This window comes from Balaenoptera acutorostrata, chromosome 6 (genome assembly GCF_949987535.1).
Source record: "Balaenoptera acutorostrata chromosome 6, mBalAcu1.1, whole genome shotgun sequence".
Taxonomy (NCBI): Eukaryota; Metazoa; Chordata; class Mammalia; order Artiodactyla; family Balaenopteridae; genus Balaenoptera; species Balaenoptera acutorostrata.
This window is the reverse complement of record NC_080069.1, coordinates 114,184,697-114,204,910: the sequence shown is the minus strand read 5'-3', so window position 1 is coordinate 114,204,910 and position 20,214 is coordinate 114,184,697. Positions and strand designations below refer to the sequence as shown.

General features: G+C 36.2%; 1 protein-coding gene across 9 annotated transcripts in view; it reads left to right on the top strand.

Annotated features, from left to right (window-relative positions):
• DENND1A (DENN domain containing 1A) overlaps positions 1 to 20,214 on the top strand; it is a 537,868-nt gene that overhangs the window by 135,222 nt on the left and 382,432 nt on the right. For 8 of the 9 annotated variants that reach the window (XM_007194701.2, XM_007194703.2, XM_007194700.2 and 5 more), the window contains exon 3: positions 10,049 to 10,092. The exons of the other annotated variant lie outside the window; for it this stretch is intronic. In XM_007194701.2, the coding sequence (XP_007194763.2) occupies positions 10,049 to 10,092 (44 nt within the window). The remainder of the gene's footprint in view (positions 1 to 10,048; positions 10,093 to 20,214) is intronic. 9 annotated transcript variants of the gene reach the window in all.

The window sequence follows — 20,214 nt, the reverse complement described above, 5'->3', positions numbered from 1 at the left end:
TGTTTTGGAAGCATCTGATTTAGATGTGAAAAGAGGAGAAAGATGAGCAAAGCATGTCAAGTTTTGTGGGAAAGTGAATTGATCAGGCAGTCCAGATTTGGGGATTTATTTTTAAGAAATAGAGATGAAATGGGGTGGGTTGGTTTTAATGGCCAGGCTAAGGATTCTAGCTTTTTAATAACATAAAGGTCTTAAAACATATCAGAAGTGATATAGGTCCTCAAAAGAATTAAATGTAGAATTGCCATCTGATCCAGCACTTCCACATCTGGATAAATATCCAAAAGAAGTGAACGCAGGAACTCGAACAAATATCTTTATACCCATGTTCATAGTAACATTATTCACAATAGCAAGAAGATAGAAGAAACTCATGTCCATAGATAGATGAATGGATAAACAAGATGTGACATGTACATACAATGGAGTACTATTCAGCCTTAAAAAGAAGGGAAATTCTGACACATTCTACAACATGGATGAGCCTTGAAGACATTCTGCCAAGTGAAATAAGCCAGTCACAAAAGGACAAATATTGTATGACTCCACTAACATGATGTACTTCAAGTAGTTAAATTCATGGAGGCAGAAAGAAGCATGGTGGTTACCAGGGGCTGGGGGGAGAGAGGGAACAATGGGGAGTTTTTTAATGGGTTCAGAGTTTCAGCTGGGGAAGATGAAAAAGTTTTGGAAATGGATGGTGGTGATGGTTGTACAATAATGTGAATATGCTTAATGCCACTGAAGTGTACTCTATTTGTTTGTTTATTTTTGGCTGCATTGGGTCTTCGTTGCCGCGCACGGTCTTTCTCTAGTTGCAGCGAGCGGTGGCTTCTCTTGTTGCGGAGCATGGGCTCTAGAGCGCGGTCGCGTGGGCTTAGTTGCTCCGCGGCATGTGGGATCTTCCCGGACCAGGGATTGAACCCGTTTCCCTGCATTGGCAGGCGGATTCTTAACCACTGCGCCACCAGGGAAGTCCCTGAAATATACTCTTAATGGTTAAAATGGCAAATTTTATGTTATATATATTTTACCATGCACACACACAAAAGTGATAAAGGATGTAGGTACTGCTTCTCTAATGATACAGATAACAACTAGACAACAATGGCTTGTTTCTCCGGTGAAGAGAGGTGGAATTTTGGTATAAGAGTCTTCTGGTTGACGGGCATAGTATGTTTCCCTTGCTGGCGTGTCAGCTTTATCTATACAGTATGTACTAGTTTGGCCTTAGTTCTCAGTGTGGTTTAGAGATACTTGGAAACGCATTTTCTTACATAGGAAAACATTTTTTCTGTGTTCTTATTCATTCTGTTTAGCCAATGACTTTTTTCATAGATGATACAAGGATAACCTCTAGCTTTCAAAATTACTCTAAGTTTTTTAGTATGAATTTATCTTTGAAATACTGTATTTACTAGTTGAATTGAGTGCTAGTTACTTTGGAGTCATTTTATTTATATCCTGAACTTGGCAAAGAAACTTAAATAGAGAAATTGGAAAGCTCTCATTCATAATCTGTTAGGCCTGTTTCATGACAACATGTTTTAGTTATTTGTCCAGATGTATTCTTATTGTTGAGTCACAATAATGACTAGAAGACAGATCAACAGGAGGACATAAATAAATAAAGCCGAAAAGGAAAACCAGTGTTGGATTCTTAGGAGTCTGATAATTCTAGGCTGAATCCCAGCTCTGTTACTTAACTCTGAATTTGTTCTTAGTGAGCCTCACTTTTCTTATTTATAAAATAAGGATACATCTACTTACCTGGTGGAGTTGTTGTTAGGATTAAATAAGATGATAAACTACCTTTGGCAACGACTGGTATACCTAGGCATTCAGTAAGTGGTAGCTGATAGCATTATAATTATTACTGCAAAAGTCTTTAATGAAACTCTGTTTCTGAAATCCAGAATGCAAGCTTAGAAAGCAAAGGAATTAGCAGAAAGGTCCTTCAGTGTATACAAAGATTCACCTCAGGGTTTCGGTAAGTCTGGGAGAGTCCCTAGTGCGTTTGATGTTTACACATCATTAGCAAACAGATGCCAGGAGGCAAATAAACTGTATCTAAAGGATTTTTGAACCACTGATGATGGAGAGAAAATCAGTTTCTGATAAAGTTATAACATTTCTAAGTAAGTAATAGCAGGCCATGGGAAATTTTTAATTGGGCTTATAAAAGTTTATTTCAGGAACACATGTATTTCCAATTTGAGGCACACCTATACATCTGTAGCCATCTAATTTATAGTGCTTGCTTATTTCTCCACTGGGGTTAATAATATAATAACAACTAATATTTATTGTGTGCCTACTATAAGCCAATGTATCTTTAGGAAGCCTGTAGCATTCAAAGGCTTCTTTTCAATTGGATGTTTTGAAATTGGCCTTTCATCCATTTGGAGAGACAGGGTATTTAATGAATTTATTTTATTCTATTTTATTTATTCTATTATGCCAGCGTATCTGTTGGGTATATATAATCGGCAAGACATTTTGTAGGAGACAAAGCTAAGTAAAACATGGGCCCTGGACTCACAAAATACTTATTCACTGTCCCCTAGGCTGTTCAGAAGGGGCGTGTGGTGGTATGACATGCACCCTGGTGTAGTCCTGGACTCTACACCTGGCTCTGCCACTTCTTCCCTGAAGCTTTTTCTGTCTTGGCCAGGACTAGGCTCAGTGCCCCTCTGCTAATCCCTACCAGGCCCTGTGATGATTGCTTGTTTAATTCTTTGTATTCTCTATTAGAGTTAGATTGTAAACTCCCGGAGAGCAAAGACTATGGCTTATTCATCAACTGGGCCAGTCACATCAGAGTATTCGTGTTGTGTATAAATACTAACTTTCTAACTTTGGACTAGTGATAACCTATTGCTTTCTTTAACTATGATAAAATTGATTGTGATAGTCCCAATATCATAGGTTTGTCATGAAGATAAAATCAGATATTTTATGTAAAATGCCTATTATAGTGCCTGGCACATAGTGGGTACTCAGTCAAGAGTTGTATTTGAGTAGGTAATTATCTCTTTTCACCAAATTTGACAAATGTGATATATCTATTAATGAAGACCATATGCAGTGATATCACTTTTGTAGTACATAAAGGGCACAGCTGTCATTCAGGTTAAGTCTGAAGTAATTATTCATATTGGAATAAAAATTTTATACTTACTGTACTTATTCAAAAAGGTGGAGTAAAACTAATCTTAACTCATAGAGAAATTAAATGGAAGCCTGAGATTATAACCATTAAAAACCTTCATCAGTATTTATCAGTTTGATAGATTTTTACAGATTAGTGTTCCAAACTTTGAACCAATGTAAGAAACCCTAAATACTTAAATAATAATGAAAGTTGAAAACTAATATATTCAGTAGGGAAAAAGGTAAGTGTAAGTGAGCATGTTCTTTTGATTTTTTTTTCCCTTCCAGCACACCCTCTCTTTTCCATTTAAAATCTCCCTTTGGAATTTGACTTAGGTTTGATTTTTGGGTTTATGCAGCAAAGGTTTGGTTAACGATCAGATGTATATTCCTGTAGGTAAAATTGGTTATGAGAAATATTTCAAATTATCAGTAAGTAGTGGCATTTACTGGTCAAAAGTTATCAGCATTCTCTAGAAAGAAAGATGAAACTTCCTAGATTTTACTGCGTAATGTCAGTGGACTCATTATTTGTAGAACAGCTGATGCATTTAGTACTTGTTGATTCACTTAACTGGTAACTGTACTATATTCATAACTCCAACAACTGAAAACAATAGGTCAGTGTCCACTGTTTATTCATAAATAGTCACATCAGAGCAGGATGTATCTGAAAGGCAGAATATGTTAGTTTGAGGAGGAATCTGGCACATGAATGGTTCCATTGCTTGCCATACTGAGATGGGTTGTGCTTTCCTTTACTGAATAATGCTGTTTGGATTTTCATTATAGGTGTAGATGGTGAACTGTTCCTGTGTTTGTCAGGCTGATTGCTGTGAAGTAGTATTTGAATGTATTTTAAATGCCAATGTTGAGGGAAAAGGCTAGAATAGAAACATGGTTTAAAATTGGTGATAACTCAAAGTTTTTATGTCTTACAGTCTTCATGTTTTATAGCAAAAAGGTTATACCTAGAATAGATTTTTAAAGTAAGAAATTCCATTTGTACATGCAGTACTTCATTTAAAGTACTTTGAAATGATTTTTAAAAAATTAGTGAAGTATACTATACTCCTTTGTAATTTCAGAATAAAACCTGCATTTTGGAATCAGTAATTTTTTTTTGAAATGAGTTATTTTCAATTTAAAAAAATTTAAAAAAAAGACAACATAAACCATTTTGTTTTATTGTCATGGAAAAGGAAAACGTGTTTTTTGTTTGTTTTGTTTTTTTTTTATTATGTGAAACATTCCTTTCAAAAATATTTTTTTAATAAGTGAATTTTAACTATCATAAATGAAATAATTTACTAGAATAATTGTATTAATGGTTCAAGTATTTTATAATATAAAGTAAGTGCAGCTGACTTTTTATAGCTATAACATTTAATAGGTAGTGTCCTTGAAGCTCTTTATTAGTTTAGTGCAGTCCAGTTTGCAATCATACTGTCAAGAAACTTTAATTCTACATTATTCAAAAGATTAACTTTTCTTCTTGAAGAAGAAAATAAAGTTTATTTTTAATTGTGTTTGGAGGAAGATTGAGTTTGTCCTCAAAATGTACAACTTCTCGGACTATTTTCTAAGGGTCTACATTTTTAGTATATAAAAACTGAAAATGTCATTAGGGAAAGAGCAGTGTAATGGACTATTACCCGTTAGCAGCATATTCCCATCTTCTCATCTGGAAACTTAAATCTGATTGCAGCTGGGATTAACATTTATGGTTTTTGGGGAGAGGAAGATAGTATCTTAAACTCCATGAAACTGAACAATGAAATTATGTTGTTTATAGCTAATTTTATTTTTAAAAGTTTTTTTAGTTTTTAAAAATTTACTATCATAACATTTATCATCATAACCATTTTATTTTATTTTTTAATACATTTATTTATTTATTTTTGTCTGCGTTGGGTCTTTGTTGCTGTGTGCAGGCTTTCTCTAATTGTGGCGAGCAGGGGCTACTCTTCGTTGCGGTGAGTGGGCTTCTCATTGCAGTGGATTCTCTTTGTTGTGGCGCACGGGCTCTAGGTGCGCGGTCTTCAGTAGTTGCAGCACACGGGCTCAGTAGTTGTGGCTTGTGGGCTCTAGAGCGCAGGCTCAGTAGTTGTGGCCCACGGGCTTAGTTGCTCCGCGGCATGTGGGATTTTCCCGAACCAGGGCTCAAACCCGTGTCCCCTGCATTGGCAGGCAGATTCTTAACCACTGTGCCACCAGGGAAGTCCTATAGCTAATTTTAAAGTCTCACTTTTAAGGGGCAGATTTTTATCATTGTAAGCTTTAAATGTGTTCAGTATTTTGTCTCTTATTGACTGAAATATCCTAGAGATAATGACTGGATAAATTTAGTAGGCATTAAATGTAATGTTTTCTGCGTTGATACCTAGCATGCTAAAAGTGAAAGCAGTGTAGATTCCCATGTTAATGGCTATATTTGCAGTTTCTCTTATATTTCTTAAAAGAGCTCCAGTTATATAAGACTGTGACATTTGACAGCTTTCACAGAAAATGAAGTCAGTGTATTTTTCAATAATCAGTTAAAGTGTTATGCCTTGACCCTTCAGATGGAGTCAGTCATTGGTGTGACAGAGAAAAACAGGAAAATAATTTGGTAAGGTGTGTGTGTTTGTGTGTGTGTGTGTGTATGCTTATTGGTTACCAATCTACAAATGAGTCCTCATACATAAGCACAGTACTTTTATGAATTATTTTGCATTTCTGTTGTAAAAGATCTGTCTACCACGTTTTCTAGAAACTTTAAGCCTAAGGCAGGACTCAAGGTTTTTTGGATCCTGTGTAAAATAATTTATAGTGCCTTTCCAGTAAGTCTTGCCCAAACTCTTATTCTATTAATTAAACATCCTGTGGCAATCTGGTATATCTTAAAGATTTAAAAGTATGTTATAGTAAAAGACTAGAAAACATGGACTATTGAGATTGAAGAAAATTAGCTTTTCTTTAAAAAAAAAGTAAGGCGTTTGTTCTGAGATCAGTTTTTTTTTGGTTTGTTTTTTGTTTTTGTTTTTTTTGTTGTGAAGACACAGGCTTTTAAGCATGGTCATGTTCTGCGCCTGAATGAGACTGTGCTGTTGGGGGTCCTGTACTGTGAAATGCCTGTTTTAAGTATGGAAATGCTTTTGTGACCTCCAGTGGAAGTGGTGCACACGTGTCTGTGTGGGGTCAGCCTCTTGCATGGTTGCGGTGCTGGGAGAAGGTACTGGCTGGTCAGATTGACGTAATGCAAAACCTTGTTCTAGAGCCAGCTGTCTCTTTTAGCCTTATGTGGTTAAGTCATGTGTGGACTTTTCTATACCATACATCTTGCTAGCAAGATATTTTAAATACTTTTCAACAAAAAGATTGTATTTTCCTGGGAGATGATGAAGTTGATTTTTAATATTGTAAGAATCTATTACTTGAACCTGGAGAAAGTTGCTGAGAAAGAAAGGTAATGCATTACTCTATGTTCTTAATTTTCTGTCAGAGGGACAGTTCTTAGAGAGAAAGCTTGACATATGCTGATAACTCTATTCTTACTGCCAATTGCCTAAACAAATTGTTATGTTACTTTTTTCCATGGTAGTACTCTCATCTGCAGATTTTTGTGTTGAAAGTTAGCTGTTTGGTGACACTGTATTTGGCAGTGAGGGTATGAATGTGAGAAGAAGTTTTGGAGCATTAGCAATTATAGTATTGGATAGTGGGTAAAGAAATAGATATATAAATATTAGATCGATACACAGTTTTCCAGTGTATTTTATTTTCCATATAAAGATATAGAACATTTCATTAAATGTTCCCAGACCATTTAAAACTCAAAGAAATGCAGCTGATGCAATGAAATACATAGAGTACTTGTAAAAACATACAGACACGAAAGTGGATTGCTGCCAGACAGAAAATTTAAAGGCGGTTTGCTGAACTGCAGGGTGCTAGGTTTTGTACATGTGCCATGCTGAAACTGTTAGTAAGGCGGGTGTTGTGTTGCTTGAGAAAAGCAGATTGTATTTGGACCTTTTTAACTCAGATGTTTCCAATGTCGATATTTTGGTGACATTATGGCATTATGATCGACTCAATGTGAAACATGATTTCAACCTCCTGTGCAAAATAGACATTTTAAGAAAATTCATACAAATTATTTTTAGTTTTTGTGTTAATTTTTACAAAATGGCTTTCATAGTTTTGTTAACTATCAGACTGGATCTTTGAGCTAATTGAATGGAACTTTATATAGGTTGGGCTTTGGTTTTAAAAAGCATTGCCTTTTTTTTTTTTCATGTTGCTTTTGAGAGTGTTAAGGACCCATGAAGTTTGCTTTTGTAAATCTCAGGGCCTTAAAGAAAGGGAATCAAAAGCTTTATGCTTGAATCATAGTAAATAATAATCCATGTATTATCTTGCAACATGATTTTGTTAAAATCTGGGAATCTCACTCTAGGGGTAGTCTTAGGGCAGCTGAAGGGATTTAGTTGATGAAGGTGTTTAGTTGATGTTGCCTACCACTGAGGCCGTGTTTAGGATGATATGGTTTGAATGACCCCCATCTTGGGGTTCCATGGTCATCTTTACCTTCAGTGTATTAAAACAAGTTGATTTTTCTTTTCACCTATTTTCCTTCTCTTTTTTCAATTCTATGTTGTATATATGAATAAAATACATTTAAAAAATGACAAGTTAATTATTAATGTAGTTTTTTAACAGTTGGTTTAGCTCGTTAAAGAGATTTAAAGACCTTCCCTTTCCCACTTACAAGCAAGAAACATTTTTTTAAATTGGAGAATATACCACAAATTTTGGTTTCTGATATTCATCCCCTCAGAAAATGGTGATAAAAAATAGTCTTTGGTTTTATTCCCTCTTTATTTCCATTGGTATTTTGTGGTTCCCAAGAAGCAAACTATAGCAGGAAAGAGGACCTGATATTAAAGATTTATATGTGAGTCATTTCTGTGTGAAGTTCTCTGGGTAAAGAGTAATTGTTAACCACATGACAACTGGAAAAAAAAAAAAAAGCCTTAGATTATTTTGTGGCTTTTCCAGCCTCTGTTTTACTGTGTCCCTCAGGGACTTAGAGCTGCATTTTTGTGGGGGGTGGGGGCAGGTCTCAGTACCAAATTTTAAATCCTAAAATACCAGTTATTTTACTGGACAAAGTCATTTACATATGTGTTAGGAATCACAGCCACTGCCCTCTTTTTGGATCCTCTACCCCAACCCCACAGCACACTTTTAGAGGTTTGCTGGGCTCGTCGCTGTCTCTTTGCATCCTGCTGGTCCCCGCCACTTCCCCGCCTAGACCTAGTGCTTTTCATGCCACACCATTAGCGCCCTCTGGCCTCCTGTCACAAGAGGGCCAAGTCTTTGTGTGTTTTCAGCCCTTTAGGCCAGAGAGAAGCAACAGCTACTTCCTCTGACTTACCAGGGCAACCCTGCAAGGTACTGCAGGGGGGATTACGCCAGAATTCTACTAGTCCCAGTCTAGACATGTCAATGGTCATCTTCCATTTGAAGATGAGGGTAAAGAAAGTCAACCAGAAGACACTTCAAGAGCCGAAGTAATCTACAGATAGTTTCAACTTTTCTGCACCACCCATTTTGGGAAGCTCTTCATCTGGTGTGACCTTTTGAATATTCCTACTTTTGTTATTAGTCTTGAGTTTTGAAAAATAATATCCATTGACTTCAATGACTTGAAAACTGGTATTTCTAAAATTTAAATGTAGTTTGTGAATAGGCCCATTATTTTCTCCCTTTTTGATTCTTTAATTGCAGAACAATTAACCGCATTTTTATCTTGTGGCATGGAGGGCTTTAACTTTTACATGGATTCACTTTCGTGGAGAAGTAAACTGGTATTTTAAAAGATAGATATGAAAACTGAGTAGTATATATTGTGATCACTGTGGTTGGGGACCTTCAAATATTGTGCTTTTCCACAAGCCTTTTGCATTGATACATGATTTCTCAAATAGATATTATTCTGATCACTCTTCTTAATGTGTCTCTGAGGAACCAGATCTCTCTCTTATTAGAAAAGATTGAATGTTTTCCTAATCAATAGCAAATGGAGTGCTAATAGCTTTTAATTAGTACACTTCTGTATTGACTTACAGACGATGGCATTGGATTATCTTGCAATTATGATTGAAGAATCAAGTGACCCCTTTCCTAATTCCATTTTAAACAGATGGTCATGAAAGATATCTTCACCTATGTATTTTTATAGTTTCTGAGCAAGTCTAATTATGTTAGAACATAATATCTCATATCATGATATTTTGTTAACTCTGACAAGCTAAAAGTGTATTGTTTTCTTTTGAAGAAAACTTCATCTATTTTCAAGAGACCATAAGTATTTTGAGAAGCATATATTTTAATTTTAAAAGCAGGGAGTTTTGCATTTGTTCCTTGAAAGAATTCTTATCTGATCCTTCCCTCCACTCTGCCCTCTCCCCAACCCCACCCCACCCCCCGCCCCACCCAAACACACATAAGATCTGAAACTGGCCTTTAAGGTGGTTTATCAAGCCCACATCTGTAACTATGAAAAGGAGGCCTCTGATAAGAAAAGTCAAGCAGGTTTCAGACTGACTTTCTCTGGAAAAATATATCGAGGGCAATTTGCAGCTGGCAGAATTTTTTGCATTAGGTAATAGTCTAAAGTTAACAGTAGCATCAGGTCTTTAAAATTTTTCTTTTTTATATTTCTGGAGGAGGGTAATGGCAGTGCCTTGCCGAGTCCTTCCTTGTGCTCATCAACATAGCAGCCTCAGCTGCCCCCCTTGGATCCCCTGCCAGGGCTGCTATCATCTTCTGATCAAATATTAATGTGTGATCCTCTGCTTGCTCACTAATCCAAAGCCAATTAATATTATCTGTCAATTATTTACAGATCCTGAGGTGCAGAGGCAATTCCCGGAGGACTACAGTGACCAGGTTCGGAATGCGTAATTAATTTTTTACATGACAAAATTTATTTCAGAGTCGTTCAACATATTATTACTGTTCTTTTTACTGAAAGAGATAAATGAATTTTTAGAACGGAAGAGAAACAGTAATTAGGAACCCAAGACAAAAAGTAAAATGTATTGAAGTAGGATCGAAAATATTGGTGCTAGATTTGGGGTGTTACCTTCAGGGGAAAAATGCACAGAAAGTAAGGAAGAAAACCTATCACAAATTTTACTTTTTATTTTGCTACAGTCTGCAGTTCATTAGCAAATCCTTTTTGGATTGCCTGTGAACTTTTTTTTTTTATGCTATTTAAGCAGGCAAGAACCGGCATAACAAAAAGGTGAGGATGGAAGTTTATAACATTTCCTGGAATTGGAAATAGATTATGAAACTGTGTTATGGTAGTCCTTGAAGGAGAAGATACACATGCAGGAATGGTCTTTAGGGTGAGGGTGGTTCTAATGATGGTAGTGAAAGTTGTTTGGCCAGTTGGTCTTGCCATCTTGAATTTCCTGCATTCTGCAAGCATGGAATGAATGGAGTGGAATGAATGGAGTGGAAGGAACTATTTTACTCACAAAATACTGCTGAAGTTCCAAAGCTGCTCTACTCTTTATAATTAGATCCAGGTTATACATTCTGGATTCCAGTTTCTATCTTGAGAAATATTAGTAATGTTTTGTAGCTTTTTGGGGAACCTTACATTTTTAGTTCAAACATGCAATTTGGTATGCTTTTTAAAGCAGTTTTGAAATAAAAGCATTCTTGATTACACAATAAAACAACTTTATAAAGCCTTTCACATGTGGGATATTGTACATAATAAAAACATTTTTCTGAAGTACATTCATTTAATTTTGTGTATTAAAAAATGTCCTTGGGGCTTCCCTGGTGGCGCAGTGGTTGAGAATCTGCCTGCTAATGCAGGGGACACGGGTTCGAGCCCTGGTCTGGGAGGATCCCACATGCCGCGGAGCGGCTGGGCCCGTGAGCCACAACTGCTGAGCCTTCGCGTCTGGAGCCTGTGCCCCGCAGCGGGAGGGGCCGCGATAGTGAAAGGCCCGCGCACCGCGATGAAGAGCGGTCCCCGCACCGCGATGAAGGGTGGCCCCCGCTTGCCGCAACTGGAGAAAGCCCTCGCACGAACTGAAGACCCAACACAGCCAAAAATAAAAAAAAAAAAAAAAAAAAAAAAAAATGTCCTTGAATGAGGATAAGTACAATGGAATATAAATATCCAGTACAGTAGTAGTAACACCTTTGCAATGTGGCTTGCTGTATAGAGGGCAAGGCATCTGATACATCTTTAGGAATATAAATGGATAATCAGGATAATGAGATGCTTTGTCATGAGATTTTACTGTACAAGAGCCTAAGAAAACTGGTATGGATTGCTTTGCATGTGATCTCAAGACTTTAAAATGAGATTTAACAAAAATAGTAATTTTCTCACTCTACCCCTTGCCTCATCTTCCAACAGGAGAGTTAGATTTTTATCTTACCCTAAATTGGTATGGGATTGAGCCCTTTGGATTTAATTTACACAATCCAAAGATTATAGGACCTTTTTATTAATGGTTTTTTTCTTTAGACAATGTTTAAAGGGTGGAAGATCTTAAAGTATTACTTAGAATAGACTTGAGGCCATAGCTCTTAAGAAAATCATTCTTTTAAAATGTTGTTGTCTAGGTAAATAACCTTTGTGGTTTCATGATCTGAATTACCCAATGAGAAAAAATTATGTAGGAGAAAACTTAAAATAACATAGTTAACATCTGGGTTTATTCCTTTAAACATAGTTTCTTGCTATATCTGAAAATTTGTGAGCACCATGATCTTTTTTTTTTTTTTGGTGTAACTTTAAAAAAATTGCATGGTAATATGTTCATGAGCAAAAAGCAATATAGGAAATAAAAATAAAGCAAAAATAAAAGAAAGAATGAAAAGAAAGAAAATACAAGTCATCGAAATTTTACTACTCAGAGATAACTACTGTGACAATTTGGTGTTTATTTTTTCATGTTTAGTTCTTTGGGTATATATATATGTGTTTATGTTTGGGTAGAGTATGTATATATACAGGTACTCTACGTACAAACACGTGAAATAGGAGATAGAAATAGAAATATAGATTATCATCAATTCTGTCACTGCATATAGATCCCAGTTTACTGATTATTGTTGTGTTGTGAACTTAGTTCTCTTTACTTTAGTTAATGGATGATCTTACAAGTATTTTATATACTGAAGTTGGAATTCAATTATAGTAGGAATCTAAAGAATAACTTGTAGCTATTTTAAAGTGCTCTTAGGATAGGCATTTGTTTTCTTTGTCTAGATCGGTGACTTAGTTTTGAAATTGGGAGTATGGTGCTCATAGGCTGGATGTAGACTTATGAGGGTGTGCACGTCACTGCCTTATTTAGCATCCCTTCCAACTTGACACACAGAGTTTCCCTTCTTTACCACATATAACTCAAGAATGAAGGATGAATGAAAGCTCTACTTTGTTTGGAGAAGTTACCTCAAAATTCCAAGAAATTTGAGAGTTCATCTATTAGTAAAGGAAATGAGACCTGCATATTTCTTACTTACCTTTCTATAATTTGGATTCTGATCTTATGTGGTTTTTTTTTTTAGCATTTGTTGGATTATGCCAAATTATCTTTCCCTTTGGTGTGCTATTATAGAGGAATTCTTAGAAATACTTCTGTTACATACAAGCTTTAAATGCTGAATGTATACTTAATCTAGACAACATTTCTAGTATTAAAACATTTATGATGCAATCCATAAGGAATATTTGAGATAATTCACCACAAAATATAGCACTTATTACTACACACACACACAACCCCCCCGCACCCCCCCCCAGTTTTTCTCCCCATTCGCTTAAACTACTAGTGCTTGTTTTTACATATAGTGTATTTCCCATGTACCAGCACACTTGATCAGAGACGCTTGCTGCTGCTAGATGTTTTATTCTGTGTGTTCTTTGTACCTTACAGTAAAAGAATCTGTCACAAATTATTGTGGCTCACTGCTTTAGAAACTGAGAAAAAAGGGAGGTTAGATTGACATCTGTGACTGAATAATGATGACCAGCCTTTTGGCTCTCCTTGAGCCACAAAGCTAGCACTGCCTTTAGAGTGGAAAAAGAAGTAAGAAGAAAGGGGAGGGATAAAAGAGAGTTACAAATCTGTGGTCCCAGAGATGTATTACTGTTGGGCCAGTTGTCTGTGTGGTATGATAATCCATTTTGATCTTCTCTGTCTTAATTGTCTGCTAAAGACAAATGGGCAGTAAAAGTTCATCAGTTTCATCTTTTTGCTTCTCGTTTAGAAGCAGAATAAATGATCCATCACTACAGAAGTAGCCTTTCTTTCTGACACGGAAGTAATGCAGACCCAACACGTTTTATTAAAATGTTTTTCCCTCATTATTTCAGTCCTCTCAGCTCTGATAGATCTTACTGTTTCATAAAAAATGTAATCTGAAATGTAAATAAGGGTCTTGATACAGAAGGAAGAAGTAATGAGCAGCCTGAGCCACATTTTAGGACTCTTGATTGTAATTACTGACAAAGTGATTTCTCTGTGCCCCATTTTTTTTTTTTCTTCCGTAAGTTGTCTGTGACACCCTCAGACTGCAATGACATCTATGGTTTAAAACCATTAAATCACTGTAGCACTCAATATTTCATTTAAAATCTGGTAGGCCTGCTATCTTAAAACCTGAAAGTACAGGCTTTGTTAATTCCTGAAAGATATGCAATGCCTATGTTTTTTAAAAGAGAAAAACAAACAACAACAAAGGCAAAAGCAAGGTCTTTTCATAGTTCATATTATTTATTCATCTGCTTTTGTTTAATGTTTACCTAGTTTAAATACTAAAACATTAACATTGGTAGGATCCTGACTTGGAAAGGATCCTGCATTTAAAAAAAAAGAACCTCTAACAACTTACTTGTGAAATTTAAAAGATTGTATCTCTCGTAAGCGTAATCCGAATTAGTCTAAATCATTTTTTTAAGGTTAAGATTACTAAATTACAGACACAATTTTCAAGTTACTTTGGGTTTGGTAGCTTAAACCAGATTCTTTTCATTCTCTTACTGCAAGTTTAGATAATGTGGCTCTTAATAAAGCCTGTCTAATAGAAAATTTTTGTTAAAGAAGAACAGAATCACAATAATGTGTTTCTTTCATTTCTAGAAATGGTTTCTCAAAGATACCAACATGTCAATCTAGCATTAAAAATAAGAAAACAAAACATGAATATGTTTCCCTGCTGGAAACAGCCTTGTAATTAATTAAATGGATTTATAATTATTCTATTATGTTTACTGTATTCATTCATAATTATGGAAATAAATGGTAAAACTTTATTCACTGTGATTAGTGCAGTTTTAATGAATATTAATTGAATTAAAGGAGAAAAGGATAAATGAACGTGTTAGCGAATTATGGTCACCACTCTCATCAAAACCCCATCTTTGGCTTCAAAACATATGATTTTTCATATTAAAAAAAGAACCTTTAGTAACTATAACATGTAGTATGGGATAATTTAGAATAAAGATATAATAACATACCACAGAGATTTCCATAAATAGCCTTGTAATATGTCAAGTACAATAGGCATTACACCTACCATTTAAAAATGCATTAGTTATAATATGATTTACTTCTTGTACTAAAACATTAAGAATTAATCATTTGTTCTCACAATTGCACTTTTTATAGCCTGTTTGTTCTAAGAGTGGCGATTAGAGTTTGGTGTGCTAGAAGTTGCTTCTCCACTGTGCTCATCTATATTTTGATGAAATATAGCAAGTGTCTTAGAGCTCTTTAACTAGAGGTCTGAACATACCCACCCGTCCCTGTACATGTAGATCACTGTTTAGAGCTGCAGGTAATTTTTCTTTCCACTGGCACTGAAACAGAGGTTATAATGAAACCAACAGTCTTTATGCATTTATAGAAACTATAAAAATTTTATGGAAATCTTTATATAGAAACTAACAGTGTTTCTTGTTTAAGCTCTATAAACAATGTAGAAACATGGTACATTGGGAAAAATAAAAAGGTACCCTTTGTTTTATGGTTATATATGGTCTGTGTGATTTTTAAAATTTCACTATAGGCAGTTAAGCAAAGTGGAAAAACATGCATCACCTATACACTAAAAAGGAACAAAAATATGTTGCATAACTTAGGCTAATTGTGATGGAAATCAGCATTTCTGAGTTGCACGTAATTGCTTAAATATGGAGTTTTCATTTGTTCATGCTTCAGGTATGCTCTAAAAAAAAACATTTAAACTCAGTTATTCACAGTGTAACCTATGTAAGTGGATTGAAAGATTCTGATTTGAAAGACAACGGAGATAATATTTAATCAAGGCTCCCTACTTAAGTGTTGGTGATTGCCTCCTTCTTTTAGTGAGCAGCTGTGTATGGAAACTTCCAAGTTACTTTCTTCAAAATCTTGATAATCCAGAGACTAAACATTTCTATTCAAAACTTGTTCATGTCCTGATGCATTGAAAGAATACTATCTAATAGGAAAATTATAGATATAATCCACAGCTCCTACATTTTTTTGTTACTCTGAAAGGAAGCTTCATTGCACCAACATTGTGTAATATGACGTACATGTACAATATTTACACAAAATGGAAAACATGATAAAATTTGATTTTCCCATTATTGTTAGGCAGAGAAACATAAGCAGTGGTGTACCTGGTCTGTATAAAGTGTGACATTGATTCCACAAAGATTCCACCAGTCTTTCTATAGTGACTTGTCTAAGCCATAGAATCTTCAAGTTGGAATTGAAAATTTGGGTTTGTGGGTTTTGGGGCCATGCATTCACCAAGCTCACAAAGAATGGAATTGGACCTGGGTGTATCCTGTTCCTCTTGGAAACTTTTGAGCTTTCTTTTTTTTCCCCATTCTTCTCCAAAGTAGGTGCTGTCATGCTTCCAGCCTACTCATGCAGTCCGTTCAGATTTGATCCACTTTAAATGGTGAAGTCAAGTTTGGTCCTGGAAACTTTTCATGACACCATATGACATGGAATAGAATTTGTCATTTCATTTGAATATTATCCAAAGGATTTACTTATATAAGGTTCAAATGGGTCACCATTTAAAATGGCTCCACAGCCCAGCCCTAAAAAAGACTAACTTATAAGTGGCTAAACTTCCTGGGTTTTTTTCCCCCTCATGTCTGTTTTTGGTGGCAGAAACTGTGTTGGAGACGAGATACGATTTAGTGCATTAATTGCGTGAGAGATTAATAAGTGTAGTGTCTGCAGAGTATGACCTGGATACCATACCAGGTAAAGATGAAGGAAGATGTAGAAGATTTCATCTCACCCTTGAAAGACCTTACTGTCTACTAGGCTACAAAGGTAATGCATGTTCAGGTTGTCTCGATAGCTTGTAGAACAATGGCAAGGCCAGAAATTGGGGATATCTCTTTGAAAACTAGGACCTTTGGGTAGTGATGCCACAATGTAATCACATTTCTGCAATTTCTTGTTTTTTTTGTTGTGAAGCCATAGAAGTTAGTAAGTTAGCAAGAGTGGTACAGAGAAACCCAAGTGGAAAGTCTTGGGGCTGCCTTTAAAGAAGATCATCTTTTAAGTCTGTTTTAGATGTGCGCTTTTCTAAAAGTCACTGTTGATTCATGGATTTTTTTGAAACCTCTTGCTCAAAAAGGTCAGTTTCCATATTTTTTAGTAACTTGTCAGTCTGGGATTGTACGTAGAAATGTAATTTTCTCATCCACAGATAGAAACTCTTAATTTCTTCAGACCCTAAAACCTGGGAGGTGACTGTTTAGTGTAATGGCAACAAAGCACCCTGCTGAAGCCGCTTTCTTCAAGTAGTGGGTCAGTATCCACAATTGCCACCAAATGCAGCCATTTTGAGGGACCACATTACAGATTCAAAGAGATTCATTGATAGATTGCAGATGTATAAATGCATCCCAGATTAAATGTCTACTTCTTTTTATATGTTTAAAAGTGTCCCATTCTTGATGATTGGCTTGTTTAAATGTTTTTCAAGTTACAGGCTTATGGATTGGGAAAAATAATCCTAAAAAATAATCTATCACGGGTTGCCTCTTATTTCTCCCTGTGCTGTTACAAGTCAAATTTATCACCTTGGATGAACGCTTTTAAGGTGTTTGCTGAAGAAAAACCACTTTGTATATAATAGATGCTATTCTGTCATATCTATATCTTTCATTCCCCCCCGCCCCCATTTTCAGAAAAGGGTGAATTTAAGACTGGGATGGGGTTGGACTGGCTTCTTAATGAAACTGTATTTCAAAACCTTAAACATTTAGCCAAACTCAGTTGAAAAAGTGATACATTTTCTGATTTAAGGCTCTTCTTTTTTTTTTTTTTTAATTTTTTTTTTTTAATTTATTTTATTTATGGCTGTGTTGGGTCTTCGTTTCTGTGCGAGGGCTCTCTCCAGTTGTGCAAGCGGGGGCCACTCTTCATCGCGGTGCGCGGGCCTCTCGCTATCGCGGCCTCTCTTGTTGCGGAGCACAGGCTCCAGACGCGCAGGCTCAGTAGTTGTGGCTCACGGACCCAGCCGCTCCGCGGCATGTGGGATCTTCCCAGACCAGGGCTCGAACCCGTGTCCCCTGCATTGGCAGGCGGATTCTCAACCACTGCGCCACCAGGGAAGCCCAGGCTCTTCTTTTGAGTTGAAGATTTCTTCCCAATTTGGTCACTTCCCAGCTGTTACAGTTATATAGAAGGAACCCATTAAAAAGACAAATTCTTTTTGAGCTATTCTTTCTGAAGGCATGCCAGGCTATACAGCTATGTTGTACTACTACTTAACTTGAATCTGACTCTAGGAAATGGAAGTAGGCAATCCCTATTTATACATTCTTATTAGAAGTGTTCTCCTGGTTTTATTCTGGCTCCAAAAAAGCCCCGGTAAATTTTAGACATCTCTGAATACTACTGGATGGTCTTATTTCTGGTGAGTTACTCAGTGATGATGACTAAGTGGACTGTGGCTGCGTTTGAGAGCTGTAGTCTGAGCCTTAACTTCAACCTCATTTGGTCAGTCGCTGTTGCTTGTTTGGATGGGCCTGCAAGTCTGCAGTCATCAAGCCCTGTTCATTATCCCTCCTAAACTGCTCTCTAGTCTGTCCTAGTCTGCTATTTCCCTCTGCATTCACACTCTCAGCTTCTCTCCTGTGGAGTTTTCCTAATGACCTGCAACCTAATGACCTTGTAATCACTACATTCTATAAGATGGCCAGAGATGTCTTTCTAAAACCTAAATCAAATCACACCATTTCTCTTAAGTCAAAACTCCTGATGGTTCCCTGGTGCCTTCAAGATCTACTACAAATTTCTTTACTTGGATTTAAGGCCCATCACAGTCTGTCCTTGCCCCAAACTCCAGCCTGGTTTCCTACTACTTCCCTTCATAACCAGACATAGAATGTCTATTTCCCAGCATGATTAGCTCTCTCCCACCTCTATACTTTTGCCCAAGATGTTTTTTTTCTGTTTGTTTGTTTTTGTGTTGCTACTATTTATTTATTTATTTTTCACATCTTTATTGGAGTATAAATGCTTTACAATGTTGTGTTAGTCATCACTAATCATTAGAGAAATGCAAATCAAAACCACAATGAGGTATCACCTCACACTGGTCAGAATGGCCATCATCAAAAAATCGAGAAACAATAAATGCTGGAGAGGGTGTGGAGAAAAGGGGCCCCTCCTGCACTCTTGGTGGGAATGTAAATTGATACAACCACTATGGAGGCCAGTGTGGAGGTTCCTTAAAAAACTAAAAATAGAACTACCATATGACCCAGCAAGCCCAAGATGTTTTTATGGTTGAAATGCCTTCCTCAGTTCCCCCTCCCACCCAATATACTTCTTTTCAGCATTAAATGCCCTGCTTATATCACTTCCTCTGTGAAACTTGCCCTGACTGAATTAGTCACTCTATCCTCAGCACTTGGAGAGCACTTGGAGCATTGACTCCGTACATTGTATTGTTTATTTACTATGAACTCTTCAAGTACAGGAATGACTATAGTCAGTGTTGCTGGCTCTTCTCAGCAGCTAGGATAAATTAGGGGCCAGTGAATAATTGTGAATATAAAGTATGTAATACACAGACATAATTGCTAAGGAGTTCAGATTCCAGAAAGGATAGTACAGAGCATGGCCTTTGGAGCCAGACTGGGTTTGAATCCCAGCTCTGTCATTTACTGGGGTTTACCTCTTTGGGGTTTCATTTTCTCACCTGTAAACTAGAGATAATCATAGTAAAGATATCATAGGATTCTTATGAGGTTTAAGTGATTTTAAATGTGCAGAGTGCTCAGAATAATACCTGGCATTTAATAATAACCAATTATTATAGAGTGCCTACTGTTTTTAGGGGGTAGATTCAAGGTAGCAGGGTAGCCTGGTTTTGGTGCTTTTGTTTTGTCACGTATTAGGATTATGTGTGATAAATTTGCCTCTAGAATTTCAGACTGATCCTAGGAAGAATTCTGAAAAATCTTTTCTTTCTAAGCCCACACTGTTCTACAGCAAAATTTAGAGAAGTCACAAAGGTAAGAGAAATTTATCAAGTAAAGATGAAGAGATAACCAGAAACAGTTTCTGAATATTTATGTTCTAAAATGTACGGAAAACATGGAAACTCTTTAAATGGTGATGAAGGGATTTTAAATAAGTAATTACTTTTATTTCTGTTGTGAAAGCTGTATTGAGATTTCCATTTTCAAAACCTCAGAATTTAGTAATGGGTCCCACTGTCCTTGTAAATTAGCCTTTTTGGTTGCATGTAGTACTTTTTATTATTGTGTTAACTTTCATTTTAAAAATACTTATATGCAGTAGAGTTAAGATTCCTCTAGCTACCATAATTTCAAACTGTCTAACTTTGGTCAGTTTCAGATTTCAAATGTGATATAACATGAAGCCCAGACTTTGAACTATGTATGTATATGTCTGTGTGTGTGTGTGTGTATGTGTGTGTGGGTAGAAATGGAAAGGATAATTAAGATTGTTTTTAAATAAAATTGAGCTTACCAAA